The sequence below is a fragment of the Amborella trichopoda genome, chromosome 9 (genome assembly GCF_054954075.1).
Source record: "Amborella trichopoda isolate Santa Cruz 75 chromosome 9, AtrichopodaSantaCruz75HAP2 v2.0, whole genome shotgun sequence".
Taxonomy (NCBI): domain Eukaryota; kingdom Viridiplantae; phylum Streptophyta; class Magnoliopsida; order Amborellales; family Amborellaceae; genus Amborella; species Amborella trichopoda.
The window spans coordinates 46,192,818-46,218,945 of NC_142344.1; the positions used below are offsets into that span (position 1 = coordinate 46,192,818).

The window sequence follows — 26,128 nt, forward strand, 5'->3', positions numbered from 1 at the left end:
CATGCTTTAAAGGTCACACAGTCAGGGCTGTGGTATGCCTTGATTGGAGAGATCACTTTGTGGTGTTGAATTTGGAACTACGGTGCTCCTCCATCGGGCATGTTGGAGCGATGGTGCTCCTCCATTGGGGATGTTGGAGCGATGGTGCTCCTCTGCTGGGGGTATTTATGAAGAGGCGGTGGTGCAGTTTACTGTCACATAGTTGGAATTGTGGTACTCCTCCATTAAGGAGAGCACTTTGTGATGTTCAATTTGGAGTGACGGGGCTCTTCTACTGGGGATATTGGAGTGAGGGCGCTCCTCTATTGGGGTATTTATGAAGAGGCGGTGGCATGGTCTACAAGTTGCACAGCCGGGACTGTGGTATGCCTCCACTGGGGATATTGCTACTTCGCACAAAGACACGGTTGTATGCTTTAAGGACACACAGTCGGGACTGCGGTACGCCTCATTTGAAGAGAGCACTTTGAGCTTGTGTTTGAGATGGTGCTTCTCCACGGGGGATGTTGGAGTGACGGTACTCCTCCATTCGAGGTGTTATGAAGAGGCGACTAGATATGGGCTATAAGGGGCGAGGTGTCATGCGGCAATTCCACGAGGTTGTGTAGAAATGAGAAGCAGTTTATAGTCCTGCAATTGGACTCTAGGTCTCGCAGTTTAACGTCGTGCCACAGGGACGTAAGATAATGACACTTTACCCGTGATGACCTATAGAATAAGATCGATACGTCCATCATTTGAGAGTGAGTGCCCTGAAGGGTTTTCATCCTATTCCTTTTATTTTGACACTTTTGCCCATAGTGCCCTTGCTGGTTTCACTACGGTCGTCTTTTTCTCTTTTTTTTTTTTTGACTTATTTTGCCTATTGTCGCTTTTGGGGTACACACCATGTCCATCATTTCTTTTTTTTTTTCTTTTTTTCCTTTGTTTTTTTTTTTTGACTCTTTTACCCATGACGCCCTTTCGGGTTTTCGTCATGTTTGTATGTTTTGGGAGGCACTTTTAAAGTCATGCCGCTGTGACCCTGGGGAAGAGTGTTTAAGGTTATGTTGTCATGACCATCAAGTTGGTGTATTTTAAGGTCAACCACCAAGATCTAATGGAGGCAAGTTTAAGGTCGTGCGTTGAAGTCCGCAAGATTGATGTATTTCAAGGTCATCCACCAAGGCCTATTGGAGGTGAGTTTAGAGTTGTGCCTTCGAGATCGTAAGATTGGTGTATTTTAAGGTCATCCACCAAGACCTAATGGAGGCAAGTTTAGGGCCGTGCCTTTGAGACCGTAAGATTGGTATATCTTAAGGTCATCCACCAAGACCATGATGCGATGCGGTTTAACGTTATGCCGCCAGGACGATAATGCGATGCAGTTTAATGTCGTACGACCGGGATGTGTGCTAGAGTTTAACGTATAGCTTGGGCCAATGATGCGATGTGGTTTAACGTCGTACGGCCAGGATGTGTGCTATAGTTTAGGGTCGTATAGCTTGGACCGATGATGTGAGCTCATAATTTATCTTGCATAGAATCAGGCCCCATGTTCAACCGCCTATTGTGTATCAAGCTTTGAATGATGTCTTTAGTGGCACGACATTCTTTGATCGTATGACCAAGCATTCTATGGTATTGGCAGTAGTTAGGGTTGTCATCCCTCTCGATTTCCTCCGACCTTTTTGGCACGGGTAGATCGATCATTCCCTCAAATATGAGAGCTTCAAGCAACTCGGGGACCATGCCTTCATCGAAGAAATAGCTCTTGTGCCAATTTTGGCACGAAAAGTGCATGGTATATGTCATGGCGACTGGTGATTGATCATTATCCTCGACCACTGTGTAGTGCTCAGACATTTTGCCATGATGTTTAAGCAAGTCTTCCATTCTCATTGCTTGTTCTATCATTTTAGCAAACGTGGAGGGACATGCTGCGCTGACATGCATTGACAATTCTTGGTGCATTCTTTCTACGCAGTATTCCACTTCTTGAAGCTCACGCACTGGAGTGGCCAAATTGATGGCCAGATTACGCCACCGTCTGATGTGCTCGATCACTGGCTCGTGGCTTTTTCCTTACATACAGAAGTCCATGAAGCATTCCTTTCTATATCATAAAAGTGCTTGAGGAATTGTCTCTCCAGTTGTTCCCATGATGAAATCGATCCTGGTGGTAATCGAGAGTACCACTTGAATGTGGCTCCTGTAAGGGTCTCCACAAATTGTTGAAGCAAGAGATGCTCGTTGTTGTGGTATTTCCCCAAGCAGAAACACAGTGAGCTATATGTTGTTGCAATGAGCCAGTGCCATTGTACTTGGGGAAATCAGGCCTTTGGTCACCTTGTGGGAATGGAGTTTGGTCAACATGAGCCGGATAAGGTTTTCAATAACGATTCAACTCTTCTACCGTTGGGATATTGTATCTCTTCAATGCTTCGACTACCATGCCTTTTCCAAGTTCTTCATTCACAACCTGAGTCGATGGAGAAGAGACTGGGAGTGAGGGAGGTGTGGGTGGGAGTAGCTCCTCTTTTGATGGTATTGTTTCAATGCTCTGATATGGTGGTTGGGAAACGGTAAAGAAGGTTTGGTGTACCGAGGGAGTATGCTCGACCTCATGGGACACCAACATCTCTTGGCGCATGGTTTCCATCATTTCATCTTTTGACATCATTTTGTCTTGCAGATGTCTTAATGTGGCCTTAAGCTGTGCAATCTCGTCTCCATATAATTCCCTTGAAGGACTGAGTCGCTCATCATTGGAGAGCGAAGGGACAATTGAGGCTTTGCGGTTGATTGCCTCGAAAGCTTCTTCATTTGGGGTGATACACTCCAACAGAGTTTGCTCAACACATGCCTCTTGTTCGATGGAATTTTTTATCATGGGTTCGACTGTTGTTGCATCAACAACATCATTGATGATGGTTATTGGGCTTTCCCTTGGGCCCACTTCATTTTTCAAGGCATGGATATCCTCGTCATCGAATGAGAATGTGAAACTCTCATAGGACAACGAGGTCACTTCATCATCAAGAGAACATAATAAGTTTTCGAGACATGGAGAGAACATGGAATTAGTCTCGTAAGGAATCATGGCACGCTCAGGGCATGGTGAAGCCACTTTAGTGAGGTTGTCAGTAGAGGAAATGCACTCATCCCATCCACTATTAGGGGTGGTTTTCCTCGAATGAGAGTGACGAGTTCTCATCGAGGATGGGGTGATTGGACGAATGAGGGTGAGGGAGACCGCATCATTGGCATCGGGCTCTTCATCATCAAATGAGGGTGTACAACTCTCATAAGATGACGAGGTCACATTGTCGTCATCAAGAGAACATATGAGGCTTTCGAGGCATGGATAGAACATGCAATTGACTTCATAGGGAACAATGGCACCTTCGGGGCGTGGAGAAGCTGCTGTAATAAGGTTTTTAGTGGAGGGAGTGTGGTTCATCCCATCCACCACTAAGGGGTGGTTTTCCTCGATTGAGCATGACGAGCTCTCATTAGAGGTAGGGGTAATTGGGCGGATGAAGGTAATGGAAGCTGCGTCATCAGCATCTGCCAGAGAAGGCTTTGGTTCATCAATTCTCCGAGATTCTGGGATGAATCTGGGTAAGGGAGTAGAGGGGATGAACGGTGGAAAAGTCTCTTTCTTGTTCATGCGGTTTATATTGGCAATGAGGCTCTCAGCCCTTTGAAGTAGTTTAGTGATACTGACTTGCTCTTTGACTTTGGTCTGGGGAGTCGGGATGTCGGTGAAGACTGTGGGTGGAGATGGTGGGTCATTCTCTTGCAACATGGTAAGAAAATCAGTCTCTTCATGATTCAGAACTTGCACCACCTGGGGTTCCTTTTGCTTAAGCGAGCATATAATGGCCTCTTTGGAGGGGGTCCTAATACTCTTTTCTGCGTGCTCCATAACTTTCTCGAGCTCAATTTTTGCCTTTTTTGATTCTTGAGTGCTACCCTACATAAGAGACTCCTCACAAATTAGGAAGGGCATATTTTTGCTTCTTGATCATGGGCGGCTTATGACTAATTGGCGTAGTCGGACCCTTGTCTTGGATTCGAAACTTTGCCTCATTCATGGGTTCGACTTCCATCTCATTTGAGACTTAGGGACTGCCCCGAGTTGGTGTTTCATGACTCAAAATGAGTCTAGGTGAGACTTCTTCGGGTTCATGAGCTGCCCCAAGCTCAGATTAAGCTATCTTAGGTTCCAACATTAGGACATGGTCGGACCTTTTCGGTTTGGGAAGGCTGTCGCTTTGGGTGCCTCGACTTGAAATGGGCTTAAGTGGAGCTTCTTTGGAGTTTTGGACTGCAATGAATGCAAGCCGAGCAAGTTCTAGCTCAGGGGCTTGAACGGGTGATGGCTCAGCTTGTTTGGGCTTGACGGGGCTGTTGGTGTCGAACCGGCTCTTTGCCCCGTTTGTAGGCACTTCTTTGCCTTGAGCCAGACTTCGAACCTTATAGGTCGCTGGCCCCACTATGCCCGAGCCACCTCTTTGATGTTCACCACGTGACATGCCTCTCCAATATCATCTGCATTAAGGGGGCTAGAGGGGATAAGCGGTTCATGTCTAGGAAGTCTTTAATGCTTGCTTTTTCTTCACCCTTGAGTCGGGTTTTCAGCATCTTGGTCTCCCGGCCCCATATCCGGGCTTGACCATTATTTCCCTTCTTGATGGCCAGGTAGAATTGCTCCCGAGTGAAGGCGAGTAGTTGCTTCAGGCTATTTTCACGTTTGCCCTCAGAACCAGGGGCGATGTCAAACCTGCATGTGTGTGCAGTGTCCGAAGACGTGTTTGTGACGGCTTGGGTGCCAACCCGCAAGGAGGTGGAAGGACCGACCTTTGGGATGCCGACCTTAGTGATTGGAGTGGCCTTATGGCCACCATTGTTTGCATGCAATATATGTGCGCATTTGATCTACGATTGTGTTGTTGGTTGTGTGCTCTTTGGGGGATGGCATTTGAGCTGCCTCGAGCTGAGTGAATAATATGCAATGCAATTGGAGTGACTTTAGGGTCACTCTTATCAGTGGGTTCGGGTCCTAAAAGTTCTAGAGTGTACGCGAGACTCGGGGTGGCTTTTTGTTTGCCTTGAGAAGACGAACCAACGGCTAGGCCATTAGTCGTGGTGGGTGTTAAAGTGTGTCGAGCGACCTTGTGGTCCTTCAATTGAGTGCAAGTGGTATGGTTGCTTCGCAAAAGAAGGGAGGGAGATGTAGGTTGAGAAACCTTACCCCCAAGGGACGTGTTCACGGGTGAGGGGATCACGAAGCCCCCAATCCGGAACTAGAACGAGTTAGTAAACTCAAAAGCCTTTTTTTTTTTTTTTTTTTTTTTTTTGAAGTGTGGATTAAGTGCTGTGTAGGTTTGCGAGCAAACCGAACCAATGATAGGGTGGCGCTTCCCTAGTGGAGTCGCCAATTGGTTGGGCTTAGATTTACTTCGCTCGGGCTCTCTCGGGGACCCAGGCTCGATGAACCCCCTCTCGAACAACCGCTCGACCTGTGCGCGTGTGTGCGCCTCGCGTGCTGCGTGCGGATAGGTATTTCCAATAGGACTTTAAAGCGATTAAGAGGTCGACTCAAACCCCTGCCTCACCACGGTTGAGTTCGTGGGATACGCCCAGGCCGTAGCCCTTTTAGATCAATGACAAAAGCCCTCTGGCTGTCTAGAAGTGCGGTTTTAATTCGGCCCCTTTTAAATCAACACCTTATTAGAACTCTCACGAAAAGACTGCTAATAAAAATCCACTTATAATAAACTCCTCTTTTATGCGCTTGTGGGTTAGGAATTCTAGTTTTGTGGGTAGAGTGATAGGAAAGTTAGGTAAGAAATAGAAGAAAGAAAAGAGTAAGAGTGGATTGATGAGAGTTTGGTTTAAAGGTAAGAAGAAGTAGAGATGAGATTTAAGAAGTGAAGGAATGACCCATAAATTGGGCAGCCTCCTGTCGTAACCTCTCTTAAGAGGTATTATTGGAGACAAAGGAAAGCACCAGGCTCAAAGCCTTGGATCTCAGAGGATTTGGAAAGTGGTGTTACGGGAATTCGCCCGAAACTATGTCACTAACCCAGAGAGCTCCCTAAAAGTAATCAAGGGAGAGACGAGAAGAGAGTGAAATAGAGTGACAACAGATAGAAAATCTCTCACAGCTCGAACACTGTGCGACTTGGTGGTTAGAGTAGTAAAGGGTTAAAACTCTAACAAAAGCTATCTCAGGATGACCCCAGTCCAAGTGATAGAGCGTAATTGTCTCGTACGACTCAACAACACTATGTGAACTGATGGTTAGAGTAGCAGTTCAAATGTTAGAACCCTAAGGCACTATCTCAGGACGACCTTGCTCGAGTGCTCAAGAGAGAGAAGAGATGAGTAAAGAGGGAGAATGATAAAACAAAATGTGATGAATGAGGGTATGAGTTAGAGAGAGAAAGTAAGAAGAGTTAAAGGGGTAAAGGGATAATGGACCCGCCTATGGCATGGGTCCATACACCTTGGAGGGAAGTAGAGGTGAGAGAGGATGAGAGATGATGAGAGTAGAGGGGGCCCACCTTTGGTGTGGGTCCGTGTACTTTGGGGGAGATGGGAATGAGAGAGTAGAAGAAATGTGGGTGGAGGAGATGGACCCGCCTTAGGTGCAGGTTTGGGACTTGGTGGGATGAGGAGGGTGAGAGATGATGAGTGTGTAGAGGGGGGAGAGATGGACTCGCCTATGGCGCAGGTTCATCAACTAATGGGAGAGGAGGGTGGGAGAGTAAGGGAAAGAGAGAGAGGGAGAAGCGGACCTGCCTAGGGCATGGATTCGTGACCTGGACGAGAGGGGAGAGAGAGAGTAAGAGAGAAATAGAGAGGGAGAAGCTGGCCACCTAGGTGCGTGTCTGTGGCTTTAGACGAGAGAGAGGGAGAGAGAGAAAGATAACAAAGATAGAGAAGAGGGAGGGGCCAGCTCGGACCTGCCTTAGGTTTGAGTTAAGAGAGAGAGGGAGAGAGCGAAGGCTCGGACCTGCCTTGTGTTTGAGTGGAAGAGAGAGAGAGAGAGGAGAAGAGGGAAAAGGAGATAGAGAAGAGAGAGAAAGAGAAAAGACAGGAGAGAGAAGGCTCGGACCTACCTTGGGTCCTAGTGGAAGAGAGAGAGGAGAGGGAGAGAGGAGAGGGAGAGAGGAGAGAGAGTGAACCTAGAATGGGCTTAAGCCTAGATGCACCTTCAAAGGTCCCTTGCATGCACTTTAGAGAGAGGTCTTGGTCTTTGTGGCTCAAGGCTAGGGTCTAGGCTTTAGGTGTATCGGCTTAAAGGTATAGTGTATGGAAACTAGGGTGTATAGGTGCCAAGGTGTATTGGTGTAAGTAAAGCGTATGGGATAAGGTAGGGTATAGGAAAGCTAAGGTGTATGGGGTGCTATGGTGTATGTTGGGAGTTGGGAATCCTAGGGTGTATGGGAGCTAGAGTGTATGGGATAGGATTGGAAGTTGGGAATCCTAGGGAAGTTAGAATTTTGGAGTTCTAAGGTGTGAAGGGTTTCTAAGGGTATTTTCTCTCTCTAGGAATTGTATGTCTGTCCTCTCTCCTTGAGTCTTGGGTTTGAAATCAAAGCAAAAGAAGAAGCTTAAGCTCTTAGAATTCTCAAGCTCTTCTCATTAATTTCCAAAGCTCTCGAGAGCCTCGTTACAAATGACTACATCTTGCTTATATAGAGCAACCCCAAAACATGGGTGGGTACTCAAAAACCTCTAGAATTGTTGAAAATTACACATTTAATGAATAAAAATATTAATCCCCTTTTTAGAATTAATGACCAAAATACCCTTAAGCACTTCTTATGAATTGACAAAACCATCTCTCCATGAGGGGTCTTTTGCCATTGCAAGGCCTTGAGAGCTTTTTTGGACGTTTCCGGTGGTAATTCAAGAGATCAAACATCGTAGAATCGATGCTTGGATTGTTACACATGATTTGATACTCATTGATCATCATGGAACAGAGTTTTAAGGAAGAACCCAAACTCCGGCTTGGTTGATAAACTTGTGATTCTTCGACCACCGATTTGGCACGATTTGTGATGTTCAGAGATCCATTTTGATCACAAATTGAAGAGGATACTATCACAATTATTTTGTGATAAATTTCGTCCATTTTGGTCTCCGTTTGAGCGCGTTCAAATTTTGGGAGGTCGTTAGAAAATGGGATTCCGGCGACTGGAAAAGTATGCCTCTTCAACCTCTAAATTCGGTTTCATCTGGCCTCCGATCACACACAAAAATCATATCAAAGTGAAGCTCTTCGAAGTACGGTCGTAATGGACGCATACTTGCAACGATCCGACATCGGGATCTTGAGCTATTGCCTCTCAAAGAATGAGTGTTCCTTTTTTTAAAATCTGTTTTTTCATGTTTCAAGCTCATCTTCTCTCTAACAATTTTCTCGTTTTGGGTGATGCTGTGATGCGTGCTATATGTCAAAACAAGTGTATTGTCAGAATCTAGCTCGTGTCCGAATTTAAGCTTAATTGGACCCAAAATGAGCAAATTCTGAGCAATTGAAATTCATCTTGAAATGAGAAAGCATATTTTTCATAAATAGAAACTGGTTCACCGAGGCTGCACTGCAATAGTGTAAAACCCACCATTTTTTGGTAAGTTAGGCTCATAATAGTCCTAGAAAGTCCGATTGAGCCGTAATTTGGTACTTGGGGTTTTTTCGACGTTCCCGATCCTATGGCGGTGTCCTGATACTCTTTTGAGACCCAGAAATGGGGCTGTAGTTATATGATCTATTTTCTACATGATAGGAACTAGATTTGACAATTGAGCTTCGTCTTGATCGGCTCAAAACTTGTTAGAATGCATCAAAACTTTACGTGTGTCCTTAGGGCATCCAACACTACCTTCTCATGCAATTTGAGGCCATTCTGACCTTCATTTAGAGGTTGCCCAATACCAGGCTTATCGCTACAGTGTTCCCGTGGTCTGGTGGCGTCTTGGGCACCGACTGGACCAGGTTACTACCGTCTCTCTTCTTATGCGTCCCAAGGATACAAGTACGTCAAAAATGACGTATAACAGTGGCATTTGCTGTCTGTTATTCTTTCTGTTACCATAGCTGCTGCTCCAATTTCTGGAGTTCTGGAAGTTCTATAATTGCAAGTGCAACTATTTATGAACCAATTATGTCCATTGCGATTTTCCCTTAATTTCTTTCTCTATTTATACAAATAATATGACTTAGATGACAAAATCATGTACTCTTAAGCTATTTTGTTTTAGTTCTAATATCATTATCAGATTGCCACCTTAACCTTTTTATTCCTTTTCCTTTTTTTTGACAATAAATCTTATGTATCGTGTTTAAAGAAATTAAATAAATTTTTAAAGAAATTAAATAGATTTACTGTTTCTTCCATTTCCCATTTGCAGATACATGGGTACTATAACTGGTATTTGTGATATTGATCCTATTCAGTGGCCAAATTCAAAGTGGCATAACCTTCAGGTGACAATTTCATATTTATTTGTCCGGTAAAACTTTTCTTCTTCGCAAATAACAAACTCACACTTCATATTGTATGGCAGGGTTTCCAGACTATCATTTCTTATATATTACTTATTTCTTGTAATTAGGTAGAATGGGATGAACCTGAGGCTGGTGACAGGCAAAATAGGGTTAGTGTTTGGGAAATTGAAATTGCAGATTGTCCCTTTCTCTTATGTCCCCTGACCATGTCAGGTCTTAAGCGACCATATCAAGCTGACTTGATTTGTAAGTGCAGATGTTAATTACAAAAAGGATGTGTATATGGTTTTTAAATTCAGGCTTCTCATTCTTGTTGCACTGGCAATAATTCTAGTTTTAGTTGATGATCAAATGTTCATTTTCATAAAACATGGATTCCATCTATGTAGCTTATATTATGGTTTATGAGATGCTCAGGTATGGATATAGGAAAACATTTTTTCTCTGTGAGAGGAAGTGAGAAGCATGTGTTTTCTCTGCGAGGGAGGGAGGGAGGGGGATATGATGTCTTCGACTGTACTTTATTTTTTCCGAGACACTTAGCACGGAATGGAGAAAATTTTTAGGATAATTTGTATTATCTAAGCAGGCATGAAGACATCTGAGATACACCACATAAAACAATAGGAGGAAATTTTTAGCATAATTTTTATTATAGAAGCAAGCATAAAGACATCTGGGATACACCATATAAAACAACATGTTACTTCCAAAGAACTAACCAATATTTCCATTTTATAATCTACTTGCTTTCTGTTGTGTGAAATCAACATTACTTCTTTTTTGTAAATCGATATCCAAGTATGTAGCATAATTTGATTACTTTCTGGTTCATCTTTTTGGTTTTGACAACTAAGTTGTGACTCTATCCCTGCCTTTGTACTAGAAATTTCGTGGAGCAAACATAAAAAATGCTACATTGAAGAGCTCTCTTCAAATATCCCTGTTAAATGAATAATTGATAGTCTTGAACTTTGTATCACCACTAAAATTCCACCAATTTTTGGGTGATTATCTTAAAGATGATCTAAGTGGTAATACTAACTGGAAGTCTTTGAAGCGTTGGGCTTTGAAATTAGATAATCATCCGAAATAGCCACTCATTTTCTGTCTTTTCTTTATTTTTCTTTAAAGAGTGTTAATGAGCCAATGTCCTAGCTTTGTATAGAAATAGAATAAAGTTTGGAAGCTTCTCCTTGCTGTGATTGCTTGGAATAGATCATTGGCTTGACATGGTTTATTTTCTTAGCTTCAGCAGAAGAAACAGAAGGGAGTAGCATGGTGAAAAGATCTTCGTCCTGGTTCCGAGAAACTGACATTTCTGGTCTCCAGAACCCTGTAAATCTCAACATGAATATAGAACACCTCATGAAGATGCTTCGCAAACCACGAAGTGCACCAATGGCACAATTGGGGTCACAAGAACTTGGCAACATTGAGGACTTGATTTTGCACACTCCCTGCTTTCAATCTATCACTGGCTTCTTAAAATCATCAGGGCCCCAATTTGGATTAAATAAGCCTGATGCTTCCATCTTATCTTCATTGATCAGTTCAGATACTTCTATTCATGTCCCTGAAATAGGTAATACTGTAGACAAGTTACAGTTCCCATGTAACTCGAGTGCCGACTTTGTTGATGCTACCCAATATATCGAATCTTTAAGTCAAGAGTTATTTGGTCTTGCCGATCTCCCTAATGTGAAAAATGCATGCCAAACAGAGCAAAATGCATTGGAAAGTCAACAAAATGAATTAGAGAGTCAATTATCTAGAAGAGGTCTGATTTCTCTGCTAGTTGGCACCACAATCCCAAGCACTGTGAATTCTTGTGGACTTGGGGATTTTTCAGAGGAAAGCAATGAGCAAAGTGAGACATACAGTAATATTCAATTTGAAGGTAGTAATGGCAGCATTTTGATTGATTCTTCTATTTCAAGCTCGGGTTTAGAAGGCTTTGGCACCTTAAGGGCTCCTTCAGAAGGCTTATTGGGTGGTATAAGCTCAAGTTTAGATCTTCAATCTCAGGTCACATCAACAAGTGGAGTAGACAATCAGTCCTTATCTATACTAGGGATGCCGGTCAATTCAGGAGCGACATCTTCAAGCAATGTGGAAATTAATGAGAATAGTTTCTTTCCAAGAAACTCGTGGCGACAGGTTACTCCTCAAATGAGAACATACACCAAGGTGATTGATTTGTTTGGTTCTTTATAAGATTTGGGTATTTTGGCTTGCTTAGTTATTGATAAATTTGTAGTGATTATTATGTTTCTTTTTTCTTGTGAGAGGTTCAGATTTTTTTTTTGGGTAAATTTGCAATGTTTGAATAACTTGGTTTAACAGGTCCAAAAGTTGGGATCTGTTGGAAGGTCTATTGATGTCACTCAGTTCAAAAACTATGAGGAGTTGACATTTGCAATCGCGTGTATGTTTGGACTCAAAGGAAAACTTGAAGACCCCAGGACTTCGAGCTGGAAGCTTGTGTATGTGGATTATGAGAATGATGTTCTTCTAGTTGGAGATGATCCATGGGAGTACGTCTCTCTCTCTCTCTCTCTCTCTGACACACACACAGATATGGACATACACGCGGCGATCTTTAGCCATGTTTTGATATTTTGTCACTACAATGAATTTGGCTGAACTTAGACCAATATATTGATTGCGTGATTGTTTATGGCTTTGGACTGAGGTCTCATTTTAGGGCAACTTTATGTACGCAGGGAGTTTGTTGCGTGTGTTAAATGCATCAGGATTTTATCCCCATCAGAAGTCCAGCAGATGAGCCAAGAGGGACTCCAACTCCTTAATAATTCTGCAAAGCTGGCTACTGGATCAGGAGACCATGTTTGGGATCGCCCTTGATTCTGGTTACCCTCTCACCCATGTTTGGAAGATTGTATAATTTGACTGTTTTGTCCTTGTGAGGAGCAAATTCCAGTGGTCATGGAGGAGGTTCTCTAGGGGTAGTTTGGTATTTTTGTACCTCCGTGCTCATGTGTAGAAGGGATTCTCTTGTGGCATCCAGGAGAAACTCTAACTTGGGTTTACTAATATATGGTTTTAATGCAAAAGGGAATTTGGTGTGAAGCTTGTGAAGTGTGCATTTGATGCTGGTTATGAGAAGATTGAACATAGGTGATTCGTTTTCTGGACTTTGATCTAGCTTTGGGCTTCGATCGACTACTTTGGTTAGGAGGATCTCCTGCTTGTCTCCTCATTCAGCAAACTACTCATGACTTGACTCATTGTCACATTCCCTTCTGGTGTTATGTTGCTCAGGGTGATCACCAAGATCTTCTGTAGAGCCTGCAACTCATCTTCTGGGGTCATTTTCACCGTGGCGAGATAGTTAATGGTGTTTTGCATCTCATTCAAGTGCTTTAAAATAAGACCTCAATCCCTGAACTTTAGGTTCATGAACTTTTTGATCAATAACACCTTATTGCTGAGAGGCTTCTCTTGTACAAGTCCTATGGTTTGTCCATAGAAACTTGGCAGTTGTCTCACTTGGTACATTGTGGAAAATGACATCATTCACCCATTGTTAGATTGTTACGAGTGCTTTTTAGTCCAACTTTATCCACTCTTCCACATATATGCATTCATGTTTGTGTTTTGGCCCTTCAATGGGCGTATATAGGTCCTTCAAACTATAAGATCTTCTATCTTTTGTTTCAAGGTGGTCTACTTGTTTCCATTGAGTGAAATCATCTTACTTCTAGTACTGGAATTAAAACAAAATGCATCAGGAGCGACCTGGTCTACACTCACTAATGGTTGAAACCTAACGACTGTTGCTCAAGTCAGCTGTTTGTCTCATCCACAATGGCACTCGTCAACAGTCACTCTCACTGGCAATAGATCTAGCCCACATTGGCACTAGACAACTGTGGCTCTTGCCAACACTGGCACTAACTGATGGTAGTGGCACTAGCTGATGACGGCTCTAACCGTCCTAGGATGACTTCTGCTGGTGGCACATGCTGACTCAGTAATGCAATGTCCTGGGAATAAGTCTTTTCCATGTCAACAATCTTAAAGATCCTACAGTTTGGAAGTTTGTCCTTGCTCATTCTGCAACGATTAGTCTCATTTAACCAACAGTCTTGAAAATGACAGTAATGTATGGATGATCACTGGTGTCTCAGAGTTGAGGAAATCAAGCTCTGATACCACTTATTGGGCTCCAAGACCAAGCTTTCTTGTTGCAACATAATCTATGCAGAGTCTTGTATGCCATTCATGACCAAATATCAACACTGTGTATGTGTTCGTGAATAAGTGTGAAGTAATAGAAACAACTAAAAAAGCAATCTCTAGTCACAATATGGTTCATCTTTATGAGCTATCACCACGGGATAAAAATAAACATCCGCTACAACAATAAAAATTACTAGGTTTGGTGGAATGAATCTTTTTCTTTAAAAGATGTTTTCTCTATTGGGTTGCTTTCTTCTCAATGCTTTCAAGCTCTCTTAAAACGTCTCTCTCTCTCTCTCACTAGAACAAGAAAACTCTACCCATAGTAGGCTGAGCATATGTGCTTCCTAGTTGTACTCCATCTAAAGCAAGTTAAGCATACATGCTTAATTTCTTTAAAATTATATATGAATCTATAACTTTGAATTGCTTTAACTAGGATTCAAGGTAATGCAGACCAGGATATGTGAGCTGCTGCTAAGAATCATTCAACCGGTGAGGCATAGCAAAAGGAGGAATCACTCAATTCCTAGTAGGAAGACTCTTTAACTCCAAATTTGCCATAAAATTGCTATAATAAATAAATTTTTTTATTCAAACTTTGTCAATAGTATTTTTAGCCTCCATGCATGACTCTTGTGGCATGTTGATTTCTTGAACTTTGGACAAGATTTGGGAATCAAAAGTTCTAGGTTTTTGTAACACTGTCGTAATTGACAGAAAGAAGGGCTATAGTAGGAGGAATGTCTGGAATTTCAATTTTTCCTGAAAAGTGGATTTCGCAGATTCTGTGCCCACACATACCCCCCAACACCCCTGCCCCAATCCCCATGGAAGACAAAGGTTTAGAATTGCTGGATGGATTGCCCCAATCCCCATGGAAGACAAAGGTTTAGAACTGTTGGATGGATTGCGACATCAGTTTCAAATTTGTTTTATGTGTACTTTTTTGTTTAATTTCCTTTCATGAACTTAGATAGAAATGAAATTTGGAGAATTGTGCGCCTCAATGGGCTCATCTAAAAGGAAAAAAAAGAAGAAAGAAGGATAAAATCATTATCATCATCTCTTTAGTCCAATTATTTGGGGTAGGCTACATAAATTTTAAAATAATAAAAAAATAATAATTATTTCAAAAAAATAAAATAACCAAAATGCCCCTCAAAATTTTGATGGTATTTTGAACTTTTTCAAAACATATTTATTTTATATCCTTTAGAAGTGCATGTGGGCTAGAAGATTAGACGCCCAATTTCCTCTTATTCCTATGTATATAGAAAGAGATAAAAATTGGAATACTTAGACATGTTTTGAACCGTCCGATCAAAACTTGGACGGCTAAGGTCAATACCCCTTAAGTGAACCACAATGGAGACTCTTGTTTTTTTTTTGAAAATGTTGGACTTATCTTCATCCATTTTTTTATTTTGACATGAAATTGGAACTGTGTGCTCTGTCCTGTGTGCATATGTAAAAAGAAAAAAAAAAAAAAGAACAAAAAAAAAAAAAGGAATAATAATAATAGTAATAATAATAAATAAAATAAAATGACCAAAATACCCTCAAACAGTAAAAGATATTTCTTGCCATTTTATCTTTGAAATATTTTTATGCATTTTATTGGTGCATGAGGGTGAGAAGTAGGAAATTTTACTCCATCTAATATAAAAAATAAAAAAAATTGAGATGATGATATATGCTTCCAACCTACTACATTATTTTTTTTTGTTCTTTATGTGATCTAGACCACCCAAGTTGTTAGATGTACCGTGGATGGGGTATGATTAGGAAATTTCATTTATTGACAAACTTCACCCACTCATCGATGACAACTCTCTAATGAATGTTAAAACTGGCTAATTTTTAAATCTCTAGATTTCTAAAATTCCACATTCAATAAAAACGTGTTCTTATAATTCCTGGATTTCATGACAAGCTATCAAATGTAGAACTTGCTAGCTCCAAACACAAAATGTCCAGCTTTTAGAAGTTGAAATTTTCCAACTCCCTAGGGATTTACAATTATCAAACAGGCCCTTAGAAACTGAAAGACTCAGTCTAGATGCTTCTAAACCCCTCACTGAGTCCCCAAACATAGGCAAGCCAAGTTCACTTTGAAACCCTCAAAACATTGGCTAAAGATAGGCACTAATAGGAAACATGCAAAATTAAATTCATCCCCATGCAAAAACTATTCCAATCGAATTCTAATTCTTATGCAAAATTGCAATAAATTTTCATGCAACAGTGTTGTCACATGTGACAACCATATGCTAACGGGGAGTGTTGATTGAGCCTGGCACCACCCTCTGCAAAATTTTTTTTTGACAAGACTACTTACTTTTTATTGATAATGGAAGCGAAATAATACATCATTCAAAATAAAACAGTCGAAATAACTAATGAATCCAGATTTACCCCTTTTTTACCAAGCCCCTTTAATCTAATTTGCCTCCCTATATACATGTACCAAACAGATCGAAGTACAATAAAAATTAAAGAAAGTACAGTCGAAAGTCAATTACCTAGAAGAGAGGATATGGGGCTTGAGGTAGTTGGTCATCCCCATGATCCCAAGAATTGTGAATTCTTATAGAATTGGGTATGTCTCAAAGGAAAGCAATGGGCAAAGTGAGACATATGGTAATATTCAGTTCAAAGGTAGCAAAGGGAGAACTTTATTTGGTCTTTTTATTTCATGCTCGGCTTTAGAAGGCTTTGGCACCTTCAGGGGGCCTAGTCGGGAATATAAGCTCGATTTAAGACATTCAATCTCAATTTCTCCCCTAAAAAACTTAGGGCGACGGATTTCTTCACCAATGAGGACATACACCAAGGAGATTAATGGCGTTTGGTGCTTTTCGAGATTTGAGTTGCTTTGGCTTTGTGATTGATATGTTTAATGTGTTTTTTATGTTTAATTTTTTTGTAAGAGGTTTGGATTCTCTAGATATGCAGACACATCGATTGTTGATCTTTTTTTGATTGCCCCCACAACGAAATTCGTGTTGGGTATTTGACTGTTAAAAGCTTTATAAGTGGTTGTAATTGAAAAATCTAATGGAATAAGAATCCAGTGGTAGTATGGTATACTAAGCAAACGATGTTTGCTGATACCTGACTGAGCTTGACGTATTAGGTCAGTTAGTTGGAAAAATTTCATGTTACACGGGCATAGAGATTAAACCGATAAGGGTTATAATGGGTCATCTTTTGATGAGGTCGGACTATATCGGATGAGTGAGCCGATAGTCTGTGTGGCTTTTGTATGTGATGAAGGCTTTCAAAGATGGGGCCAAAGCCTCATTCGCGTACCATGGCATGCACATATGATAGCCGTTTCGAGAAAGCAAACCACCTTTTAGGGTGAAGTTTGTGCATGTACGAGAGATTCACCTATGCACCATAGAGCGGTGGTCACATCAAGTCTAGGTAACATTAGTATGTTTATAGGGGAGAACCTAAAATCTGCAAATTTAGATTATGACCCCTTACCCATTGGCCGACTTTAGTGACCCCACAAACGAGCCCCTGCTATAGACTGTGAGTCATAGAAAACGCTAGGTCAGTTTGAGAAAGCAAGTGCAGACCATAGTCCACAGTAGAAGGTAGAGTACCTCAGTATTTATTTATTGGGAAAATATGGGATTAGCCCACTAGCTCATATGAACATATGAGCCCAACATCCCAGATTGAATTTGGGCCGATCTGACGATCACGGATGTCCGACATTGTTTGAATTTTAATTTTTTTTTCTACAAAGCCAAATCACGCAAAATTTTAAGAGTGTATTCATAAAAAATAGATGAATCTTAAAAAAATATCAAAAAAATATTTTACATTAAATAAATTGACCAAAATACCCCTGAAAAGTTTTGGGGGGTATTTTGGTCCTTTTTTGAAATAATTTTTCTTATAGTTTTCTTAGGTACGTCTTGATGAGAAGAACACACACCTAATATTTCAAATGATTTGGATCTGTAGAAAAATAAATAAAATTCAAGCACTTCTAGACATCTATGATCGTCAAATCGATCCAGATTCAATCTGGGCCGTTGAGCTTATATATTCATATGAGCTAGTTGGCTAATCCCATATTTTCCCTTATTTATTTATTTATTCCTAGACCATATGGATCCTTTTTCCTATAAAAAATATCTAATTATGTTTGTTTAAATATTATGTGATTTTGAGAAATGTTATTTGAATTTTCTTAATCTTGAGGTATTTTATTTATGAAATTTGGATCTATAAAAATAAATATATTGATTTTACACTGATTTAATTATTCAAATATAATTTTATGAATTTCTAAAAATCATACTATTATTTTAAAATAATTTAATATTGGACCCAAATATGTATATGGGCCAACCATGGCAATTTGGTAGGGCCCATGAAGAGCCATCTAGGGTAGCGCGCCCCACCTTATGGAACCTTTCCTTTGTTGTATCAAGCTCATGGCTTGAGGGTGAAAAAAACTTGTGTTTTAGAAACTTTGTGTTTGAAAGAAGCTTTGAAATTGAATAAGAAAGGTGTGAGAAAGCAAAATATTATTATAAATATTTTTTATTTACATCAATTGATGTGAAAATTACTTAAGAAATGAAAGATAAAGGTTCTAACACTTTCCATATGATCTTGATAGCCTATCTATGGAATAAATGACTTATATCTCTCACCTCACACGTCACCCAACATCAATGGTGTATATTCAATCTCATTAGAAGAGACAAGCCATGAAAAAACCCCAAAAAACCCTAAACCTCATGAAGCACCATAAAAAGGGGTGCCCCATACGCATATCTCACACATCTCATCTCTTCTCTCTCTCCCCCGTAAAAAAAGAAGGGGCATGCCCCTAGCAAGTGTTGCTCTCTCTCTTGTTTTATGAAGGGACACACCCCACCTCTTGAGTTAGTCTCCCATGATCCTTAAGGGGCACGCCCCCACCTATTTTGTTTATCTCGCATCATTCATCTCTTTCATGGTTTTTTCTCCCATGATCCATAAGGGGCACGCCCCACCTATTTTGTTTATCTCTCACCACTTATCTCTTACATGGTCTAAAGGGTTAATGGTTTTAGTAATGAGATGCTATTTCTCTCAACTAGGTTATCAAAGGAGTTAAAGCCTTAGTTTGAGACCTAAGTTTTGAAAGGAGTTTTTGTTCTATTGAAGGGTTTGGCGTATTTGCTTTTCCATATTTAAGATTGAATGTTGACCATTGATCTTATGCCACTGGAAGGTGATGACTCGGTGTGGGGTGTAATAAGCCCGGTTGAAGTAAAATCTCCCGCACTCTTTCTTGTTTAGTGCCATACTTATTTTTTGTCTTTTGTTATTTCCAAACATAGTATTGTGATTTTCTTTGATTAAGAAAAGAAGGGTTCTGATGGCATCAAGTTTTATATCCTAGATTTGTTTTTTTTATTTCTTTTCAAGTCGGACTACTTTTGAATGGACTACTTTTGGGTGTTCTAACCTAGAAATAAAAAACAAAAAAGGATAAAAAGAAGAAAATAAAAAAAATATATACACCAGCTAGATCACATAAGTCTAACTTTCAATTCAGCCGTAAATGCTTCTAAAATTAGATCTAGAAATTAATGTCCCTGATTATTCATGACTTTAAACAAAGTTCTCATTTTAGTGTAGCTTATATACCCAGAGTTTTTGGCATGTGTTAAACTTTATCACCATCAGAAGTTACAGCAGATGAGGGAAGAGGGCCTCCAACTCCTTAACATTCAGCAAAATTGGGTGCTGGATCAGGAGGCCATGTTGGGGATGGCCCTTCATTCCGATCCCACTCGCGCTCAAGTTAACAATATTGTATAATTTGATTGTTTGTCTTTGTCCTTGGGCAGAGGAAATTGCGGAGGGGGCTAGATTGGTTTTTAAATGTTTGCATGACCATGTGCATAAGAAGGGATTGAGAAGTGTGCTCATTTAAATGTGGCCATTCAAATTAAGGGCTTGTGTGTCTTGATTTTATCTGATCTGTTCACTCTTTTTTTTATAATATGATAGGTTTCAATGAAAAAATACCATTTTGGCTGTTTGGATAATTTTGAACCATCCATGGAGTCTAAAACCTCATTTATGTATTAACTTAAATGCTTTTGGTTTCAGAAATAGATTCAAGGTAGACATAGTAATACTTTTGAAACTTTGTGTTTATTCAATGATACTGTTATAATTACCTATTTTGAAATTTAAAGAATAAGAATATTTTGAGCTCTATGTACAAAAGATTTACGATATCTTTGTAGACAAAATCCCATAAAAAAAAATGCTGTTGGTAATAACTTATAGGGATTGTGTATTATATTTATCATGTTACAAGGATGTCATAATTACTTTTAATCATTAGATGTTAACTTTGATGACTTGCAACGTGTCACGAAGTTCAAAAAAACTTGTTTTAAACTTTGAATCTAGTGAATGACACTCTTATAACTGCCCGATTTGAAATCTAATGGATAATTGTAATCTTGTTTTAAAAGTGAATGGCTTCTTTATATACTTACTTACACTAAGGAAATTACGGTTATTTTTGTTCTATGGATTTGTATTCATTTTGGGTATAGTTAACTGTACAAAGCTCTACAAATTATAAAGAGGATATGGTTTTAATGAGTCCATGTAGAAATGAGTCACCTCTCAAAAATCTATTTTTAAAATGGATTTTTGGACTTAATTTTTCAGGATATGTAATCTCTAAAATGAAAATCATGAATATAAAAAAATAAATAAATTTTAAAATTAAAAATAATAATTCTATTATTTTTAGATAGACCATCTGTTCGCATCCATCTTTAATATGAACAACTTATTGTAGAAATACGGCAATTTCCCTTCTAAAAAGCTTGCATTGGAATTTGGGTTCCAGTCAAAAGGTATTACGATTCGGGTCAAATAATAATAGAATAATTACTCAAATAATATTAGAGAATTAGTACGCGCTCTCCCATACGTGCAAGTAGGTACAAAGAAGTACATTATTCTTTTGAGAATAGGTATCTTTATTATTATTGGCCACGATCCGGTAGGCTCGCGTCTTCTTATGAAATATGGGAAAAGTTTATATAGAGCCTAGGCTCTAATCCCGTGTTTAAAAAAATATCGAGTCGAACCGGACTTGCCCGGTTCTACTCGAAAATCGTCATAGAGGGATCGAATCGTTGTAAAAAACGGGAATCGTCTGGTTCTAGAGAGAACCGTACGATTCTGCATAGTGACTCGCTGATTCACTGTACGAAATCGGCAAGTCCCGTGAAGAACACGGGTTGCACAGTATTTTTCACGAGATTCTTCGAAATTTGTCATTTTTTGATCATTTTTCTTGTTTTTTTTGGCATTGGGTCTAATTTGCAGGCTGTAAACAGTTTTATTCAGCTTTTACACGGATAAATGGTTGAAAAATTTGGTGTTTTTGGATCACGCAACTTGCATTTTAAGGGTTTCCGCCTTTCCTTGTGTTTCATGCCAAATAGGGCATGAATCTTTCAAAATTTATAGGCACTTTGATCGTAAAGTTGTGCATCAAAACCTTTTGTTACTAATTTGTGATAATCGTTGAGAACAACAGAGGTTTTTGGAGATTGAAGGCTCCGGTTCACAAAACCAGATAAGAAGTTTGGGTTTTTTTTTTTTTTCCGCCATATGATTAATTTCACTGCATATTTTGAAGATAATGAGTTCAATTTGCAAGGTTTTTAATCTTTATTGTGTTTATTATGATTTAACATTTTCAATTTTATGTAATTTGGTCAATTACAACATGAAATTTGAGATGAACACAGAGATGTCTGCGGAACCAAAATTCAGCTGTTTTTTTTTTTTCTTTTTTCCACCTTTTGATTTTTTTTTCATGATATATTAGAAATAATGTGTTAAAAATTTAGGATTTTGAGTCCTTATATTGTTGTTTATCAGAAAATGTACTCAATTGGATGTAATTTATTCACTTAGAGGTGGATTTTTGAGTTAAAATGGCTTATGTAAGATGGCTTTGTGAAGAACAGAATATTTTTTTTTTTTTTTTGTTTGTAATCCATAATGGAATTTTTTGTAATACTTGAGCGATTTTTTTGTAATACATGATCGAATTGTTTTGTTTTTTTTTTTGTAATCCATGATCGAATTTTTTGTTTTTTTTATTTTTTTGTAACCCATGATAGAATTTTTTGTAATCCATGATCGAATTTTTTGTAATCCATGATCGAAATGTTTGTTTTTTTTTCTTGTAATCCATGATCGAAATTTTTTTTTTTTTTTGTAACCCATGATAGAATTTTTTGTAATCCATGATCGAATGTTTTGTAATCCATGATCGAAATGTTTGTTTTTTTTTTTGTAATCCATGATCGAATTTTTTGTTTTTTGTTTTTTTTGTATTCCATGATAGAGTTTTTTGTAATCCATGATTGAATTTTTTCTAATCCATGATCGAATTGTTTTTTTTTCTTTTTTTGTAATCCACGATCGAATTTTTTGTTTTTTTTTGTTTTTTTGTTTTTTGTAATCCATGATCGAATTTTATGTAATCCATAATCGAATTTTTTGTAATCCATGATAGAATTTTCTGTAATCCATGATCGAATTTTTTGTAATCCATGATCGAAATGTTTGTTTTTTTTTCTTGTAATCCATGGTCGAATTTTTTGTTTTTTGTTTTGTTTTGTAACCCATGATTGAATTTTTTGTAATCCATGATCGAATTGTTTTTTTTTTTTTTTGTAATCCACGATCGAATTTTATGTTTTATTATGTTTTTTTTTTTTTTTTTGTAATCCATGATCGAATTTTATGTAATCCATGACGAATTTTATGTAATCCATGATCGAATTTTATGTAATCCATGATCGAATTTTTTGTAATCCATGATTGAATTTTTTGTAATCCATGATTGAATTTTTTGAAAATTTGTGATTTTTTTTTTTTAATCCATGGTCGAATTTTTTTTTGTAATCCATGATTGAATTTTTTGAAAATTTGTGATTTTTTTTTTAATCCATGATCGAATTTTTTGAAAATTTGTTATTTTTTTTTTTTGAATCCATGATCGAATTTTTTTTTGTAATCCATGATCGAATTTTTTGAAAAATGATGATTTTCCGAAAAGATGTGAAAATCGTGATAAGGTTTTGATTATCATGATGTATAAAACCCAATTTTTAATTTTTATTGTTTGAGTTTGCTGTACATTTTTTTTTTCCATGATTGAATTTTTTGAAAAATGATGATTTTCCGAAAAGATGTGAAAATCGTGACAAGGTTTTAATTATCATGAGGTATTAAACCATATTTTAAATTTTTATTGTTAAAGTTTTTGTTGAAAAAATTGTATGTTGATAGATTATTTATGCAAAAAAATGCATGTTATTATATTTTTAATGCAAAACTGTATTTTTTTATCTGTTGTTCATGGATTTTTTAGTTGGAATGACTGATGTTAGCTGGCTCTGTGAAGAATTGTTTTTATTATTAAAATTTTAATGCAAAAAATGTATGTTCTTGATAATTGAGTTGTAGCCATATTTGGAGCTTGCATTTTGTATTATATTATCCTAAATGTTTGTAATTGATATGTACGAAAATATTATTGTCAATAAAGGTATTTTGCATTAACAAATAAGAACAAATATGACTACATGAACTACCGCAACATATTACCACTACACATGGTGATTATTTTTCTTTTTGAACTGTCAGGTTAATTTTATACTTTTTACATCTTAAAACAGTTGAATCATGTCAAGATCTGTAGAAGACCCTGCATGGCAAGATGGAGTCAGACTTGATCCCAACAAAAAAGACAAAATTATTTGTAATTACTGTCAAAGAGTGATAAGTAGTGGGGTACATATGTTCAAGCAACACTTGGTAGGGGTTAAGGGAGAAGTTTCTGCATGCACTAGTGTCCCTAATAATGTAAAAAAACAGGTGGCGGCAATTCTTAATGCTAACAAAAGTAAAAAAATTGCCAAACATAGGATGAATGACGAGATAGCTAGTTTATATACACCATCAAGCAGAAATGATACAGAAAAGCAATATAATAATGACCTAGAAGAGCAATATAATAATGAGCAGGACATGGCCACAAGATTGAGTTTACATGAACAATATCAGAGGGAACGTGGGTTTAGAATGCCCGGTGGGTCTAGCTCAGACATGCATGGTGGGCCTAGCTCAAATATGCATGGTGGGCATAGCTCAGATATGCATGGCGGGCCCAGCTCGAGCATGTATGGCAGGCCCAGCTCAAATATGTATGGAGGAGTTGGTGGCAATATGTATCAAGGAGAATCAGATGTTGAAGAAGTTGTTTCTAGGTTACCTAAGAGTGCCAGTATTGCAGGTCATGATCGTAAAGACCCATTTCTCTTAAAGCCTAAGTCACAACAGATGACCCTAAAAAGCATGGTTAAAGGTACAAGAAACATGTTAGGGAGATATGTTGGTAAATGATTCTACGATAAAGAGATTCCCTTTGATGCAGCCAATAACCCATATTTTCCACTTATGGTCAGTGCAATCCAGAGAGTCGGGCCCAGGGTAAAACCCCCGACGACATATGAGCTCAGTGGGCCAATATTAGATGAAGAGGTGGAGGAAGTTAAAAAGTGGATTGAAGAATATAAACAGAGTTGGCCAAGGACAGGCATTACTCTCATTAGTGATGGTTGGTTGAATAAAGTTAGCAAAAAGGAGTTTTTAAACTTCTTGGCCTATTCCCAAAAAGGTACAGCTTTTTTGTCTAGCAAAGACGTATCATGGACGAAGAAGGATGCAAACTTCTATGTACGACTATATGATCAGATAGTGGAGGAGGTGGGAGATAAGCATGTAGTCTAGTTTATTATGGACAATGCGCGTGCATGTGTTTTTGTGGGCAGCAAGTTGATGGATAAGAGGAAGCATCTAGTATGGACCCCGTGTGCTACACACAACATCGATCTTATGTTAGAGGAGATCGGTGAGATCAAAATTGTGAAGGAGACTCTAGAGGAAGCAAGGTTGGTGTCGAGATTTATATACAACCACTCTAAAATTTTATTTCTTTTTAGAGAACACTCTAAGAAAAAAAAGATAATCAGGCCTGCCATAACCCGCTTTGTGACCGATTACTTAGCTGTGGACTCCATTTGAGAATCTGAAGGTGCATTAAAGAGATTGTTGACCTGTGAAGAGTGGTTAAATGACCGCCTCTCAAAGTCCAGTACCGGTATAAAAGTGGACAACATAGTCTCAAATAGGCGGTTTTGGTCTCGATGTTCCAGTGTTATAGAGGCCACTGCCCCTTTAGTCACGGTGTTAAGAATGGTGGATGCTGACAAGAAAGCTACCATGAGTATCCTTTATGAAGGTATTGAGAGGGCGAAATCAACTATTGGGGAAAAGTGTAGTTTTGCTAGCAAAGTGATTGAGATTATAGAAAGGAGGTGGAACATCAAATTTGGACGTCCAATTCATTATGCTGGTAAATATATATTTATATCATTATAATGTTTCAGTTTAAATCATTTTTTTATGAAATTGTAAATGACATTTTTCTACCTATATATTTTTTAGGTTACTACTTCAACCCAAAATTTTTTTATTTGACATCTGAACAACCCCACAAGATTATGGAAGGGGTCAGATACATTATTGCAAGGTTGGAGAGAAGCTATCGAAACCAAGTAGCAGCAATACAAGAGGTATTATTTAATGTTTGGGTAAGAACTTCATTGAGTTGTTATATTTGTGAGGAATAATGCACTAAAACGTAATATATTTGTTTTAGCTTGCTATGTATAGGAATGCTATAGGATCCTTCGGAACTAGACTTGCTAGGAATTCTCGAACTATGATGGATCCAGGTTATCCCCTCGCTAATATTTTGTTCATTCATATATTTAATCTTATGAATTGTTTTTGCCCTTACAATGCTTTTTGCATTTTAATCCAGCTGAATGGTAGGAGATATATGGTACTGATGCACCTCACCTAAAGAGGATAGCAATCAAAGTGCTCTCCCAGACATGTTCTGCTACTGGCTGTGAGCGCAATTGGAGTACGTTCCAAAGGCTGCACACTACTAGGAGGAATCGACTCGCTTCTGAGAAGCTTCATAAACTAGTCTACGTTCATTATAATTTAAACCTCAGATAGCGACAAATAAGAAGGAAGCTTGAAGACTATGGGCCGATAGACTTAGACACAATATTTGTCACAGACACAGTAAACCAATGGGTAGTAGAAGAGGAGGAGCCAGTGTTGCACAAGAGAGCGTTCCTTGAGGCTATTGGTGATGAAGATCTTGAAGAAAGTGATGAGCAGCATGAAAGAGGAAGCAGCCAGCCAACGTATCCACAATTCGTTGAAGATGTCGGTGATATTGCACCTAATGAGGGAGAG

General features: G+C 38.7%; 1 protein-coding gene across 34 annotated transcripts in view; it reads left to right on the forward strand.

Annotated features, from left to right (window-relative positions):
* Positions 1–13,195, forward strand: part of MP (Transcriptional factor B3 family protein / auxin-responsive factor AUX/IAA-like protein) — a 29,268-nt gene extending 16,073 nt beyond the window's left edge. For 24 of the 34 annotated variants that reach the window (XR_016040479.1, XR_016040482.1, XR_016040481.1 and 21 more), the window contains 5 exons: positions 9,415–9,490; positions 9,619–9,757; positions 10,761–11,701; positions 11,858–12,048; positions 12,238–13,195. Coding sequence is in view for 29 of the 34 variants with exons in the window: in XM_088846378.1 (XP_088702504.1) it covers positions 9,415–9,490; positions 9,619–9,757; positions 10,761–11,701; positions 11,858–12,048; positions 12,238–12,379 (1,489 nt within the window). In the remaining 5 variants the exon portion in view is untranslated. The remainder of the gene's footprint in view (positions 1–9,414; positions 9,491–9,618; positions 9,758–10,760; positions 11,702–11,857; positions 12,049–12,237) is intronic. The other 10 variants (XR_016040480.1, XM_088846369.1, XM_088846373.1 and 7 more) reach the window with 1 other exon arrangement.
* The last annotated feature ends 12,933 nt before the right edge of the window (positions 13,196–26,128 follow it).